Below are 3,447 nucleotides of genomic sequence, written 5' to 3' on the forward strand. Positions count from 1 at the left end.
GTCACTGACTTTCATTCTTTCTCTGTGCAAAAACCACACTTTATAACTTTTGTCTATTCCGTTTCTAAATAAGTGATATTTTATTTTAACAATTGTCAACCTGACAATTTTACCACACTTAACACAAGGACAAGGATGTTGGGGTTTTATGCCTTAATTAAAACTCAATTTCTTTGAAATCTCATTTCACTACAAGAAAAAATGCTTTTAATAACACCGAAAATGTGTTATCAAAACATACCATAACACTTTTTGATGTGTTAAGACCGACTATGTTATCGTAGGTTAGGGTACTTTACATAACACTTTATCATTGTTATACAGATGTGTTATTATACTGTCAACGATAACACAATTTCTGTGTTATTTTAATAAATAGATAAGTATTTAATTATGTTATTTATAGTCGATTATATAACACATTTCAATACTTATAAATTTGTGTTATACTACACTTTAGTATAACACATTTTTTGTGTTATACTACACTGTAGTATAACACATTATTTGTGTTATATAATGAAGTTTGCATAACACAATTCTTTGCATAAAAAGTGTTATTGTAATATATATTATAACACAATTTTCGTATTATAACACTAATTTATTCTATTACATTTTTTTTTATATAATTAAAATTAGCTTTCTAATATATACTAGCATCATCAAAGGAACTTGATTTTCAAATAACAAAAAGTAAAAACATTCAACATTGTATTAACAATCCACAAATTATTTTAAAACATTCAACACTGTCATCAACAACAAAATGTTCTTTAAGTATTCAAGTAGTCTTAAATATACAACATATTGAAAAGTTACTACTTTCAGCACAAAATATTCTACAGCTGCCCAACACAAAGCCTTCAAAATTAAGTATCCTTTTCTCCTCCAATTGATGGAGAAAGAGACATTTTTCTCCTGCAATAGCAGATAAAAGGTAAGGTATATGCTTAAAAAAATTAAAAAATATGAATCAAATAATAAAACTGTATACAATATAAGACCTAAGCAAGCAATACCAGGTGAACATACTTCAAAATTCAAAATACTGCTATCACACAGTGAATAGATACATATTACAGTAAACAAACATTAACATTTTCAGGTTAAAGGGGCCTCAATTTCACCCTAAAGACATCTCTGGTTCAGGTGCTTAATTATTGAGACAGCATGTTAAAAGTTTGGGAGATTTGAATTATAAAAGCATTTAGAGTGGTTTGCAAAGAATATCCAATATCAAATTAAGGGAACTGTCTTCCAGCTGCAACATAGACAAAACAGAAAATATGAATATAAATAACATAACATACTCACAGCAAAAGAAAGGCCTTGCTTGAAGCACCATAAGGGTTCCAGATGGAGGAAATGCAAGCCTCCCCAACCAACCCAAAACAAGCCTACCTAGGGCCTTGCTTTAGTGTTGTCCTATGCCCTTTTTGGTGTAGAGTGGTTTTCCTGTAAGCATTTCAGCAAATACATCCTATGCTCCAAATATCTATTGCATGAGTGTACTGAAGACAAAAAGTAGAGGTCTTAGACTCTTAGTATTAGAAACAAAGTACTAAGCAACCATACACTTGATATGATCTAGAGTAAGAAGGTAACTTAAAAATTAACATTGGCCAATCCCCTCAAAGATATTGGAAAATACTTAAAAGCATTGATACTTGTTAATTGCCAATAAAAAACAATGTCCGCAACTATTCTTTTACCAGAAATAAGTATGAGAGTACATAATAGGTAGACTGAGCCATTGTCAATTTTTCATATAAATAAAATGAAGAGAAATAGATCAATGGTGCTGAGAGAAACATGTATTTTGGTGATTCAAGCTTATAGACAAAATAATGATGGCCACATACCAGTAGTATATACAGTAGAAGAAGCCAATACAACATGCCAACTCATATATACATATATTGCAAGGGAACAATACTTGAAAAAAAAAGTATTGGAGTATACTGTGGCATCAGTAATATAAGAAATTGAAGAAACAACATGAAAGAAGAACTTCGAAAGATCATCTGAAAATCAACAAAAAAAAATGCAATACTTTATGCATATGTCATCAGCCAATCAATGGAAATTGAAAATAAAATCACAAAGATCAATCCCAGCTTACTTTTGAGAAAAATTGACCCACAGAGTTCTGGAGCACAGTACCATCGAGTGGCAACATAGTCCTTAAAAAAATGAAATGTTCAATAAGAAATGCAGTTTAACAGACTGCTGTTCAGATATTGGAACTAAATAAACTGACCATTATTTGAAACATACCCCTCTTTAGATGAAAAACCTTCAAGCTTTTCTTTATTATCAGCTGCATTAGATGAGTTGACAGTAGAAGCAAGGCAAACTGCAACCAAGAAGCAGCCAATGCCAGGGAAAAGGATCTCGGCTCTATTAATTCTATTGTCTAAAAAGTAATTCAAGGTTGTTCCTGTCACCATTAAAGATCACAACAGAAGCAAAAAATTCAGTATCTATAAGAGCAACACAGACAAACATCAACATTTAGAAATGGTCAGAGAGAGAGAGAATGAAAGAAAGGACCTATAACAACTGTTATGCTTGCAGTGATCACTTCTGTGACTGATAAGCCAACAAAAGCCCAAGCATACTGAGTTGAGAGATTTCCAAGGCTAAGTACCACCCCTCCTGCCATTGCAAACATCACAGAAGGCCAATTATCCTACACCAATCACCCTAACATGAATCGAAACCAAATACATACAATACAATACAACTCCATTATGGCAAACAGATGAAATTTTCATTATGTTGTGTTCCTTATCACAGGTCTCTCCAAATAGCACCACATTCATCAAAGTGAATAGAGAATGAATGAACTAAACTTTATCCAAATATATGCAAGTGTTCAATATTTGTGATTCAACACTTGTAATGAGCTAAAAAAATATAATCAATACTGAATTAATCATGAGAATGAGCAGCCAAAAGAATTATATAAAAAAAGAAGAGGAAAAACAAAAAAGAATGGATTCTAGACAGAAACTTCTAGCTTCTATAAAAATAAATTGATTTTCACCTCTGTTAGGGTAAAAAAAAAAAAGGAGAACAGAAGCTTCTGTTTTGGGGGTAATCTCTGAAAATTACATAGGCCAAAAAAATATGACAAAAGCCTTTGGCATGCCTTAGTAATCAATGGTGGTAATTATCTAGATGGTATCATCATAGGAAGGAGCACCATCACACTGTACTACATGGTATCATCAACATTCCTTTGTGATTAAATAATAGCATTTCATACTTCCAAACAGGCCCCCTGTGTGATCGCTGCCATCACACACACATAAGAGTACTTAATAGAAAATGAATTGGATAAAATGATCTCTGTAAATGTACCAGAGATATGGGACTTTATTATTTATAGCTGAATAGTACAAAGATACAAAGAGAGGGAAAAAGGAGCTGGAAACCAAG

At 32.0% G+C, this 3,447-nt stretch overlaps 1 protein-coding gene across 1 annotated transcript; it reads right to left on the bottom strand.

Annotated features, from left to right (window-relative positions):
* Positions 1 to 1,210: 1,210 nt before the first annotated feature.
* LOC133834569 (ureide permease 1-like) lies at positions 1,211 to 2,812 on the bottom strand. The gene is made up of 4 exons (XM_062264229.1): positions 2,557 to 2,812; positions 2,264 to 2,443; positions 1,966 to 2,027; positions 1,211 to 1,264 (listed from the first exon to the last, which is right to left on the bottom strand). The coding sequence occupies exons 1-4, from the start codon at positions 2,675 to 2,677 to the stop codon at positions 1,211 to 1,213; spliced, it is 417 nt and encodes a 138-aa protein (XP_062120213.1). The 5' UTR covers positions 2,678 to 2,812.
* Positions 2,813 to 3,447: the final 635 nt, after the last annotated feature.

This window comes from Humulus lupulus, chromosome 1, assembly GCF_963169125.1.
Source record: "Humulus lupulus chromosome 1, drHumLupu1.1, whole genome shotgun sequence".
NCBI classification, from domain to species: Eukaryota; Viridiplantae; Streptophyta; class Magnoliopsida; order Rosales; family Cannabaceae; genus Humulus; species Humulus lupulus.

Coding starts and splice junctions, on each gene's coding strand:
- LOC133834569 (XM_062264229.1), bottom strand. CDS start 2,677: ATGTTTGCAATGGCAGGAGGGGTGGTACTTAGCCTTGGAAATCTCTCA. Junction 2,444..2,556: donor AAGCATAACAGTTGTTATAG/GTCCTTTCTTTC, acceptor TAATGGTGACAG/GAACAACCTTGAATTACTTT. Junction 2,028..2,263: donor GGGGTATGTTTCAAATAATG/GTCAGTTTATTT, acceptor GTTGATTTTCAG/ATGATCTTTCGAAGTTCTTC.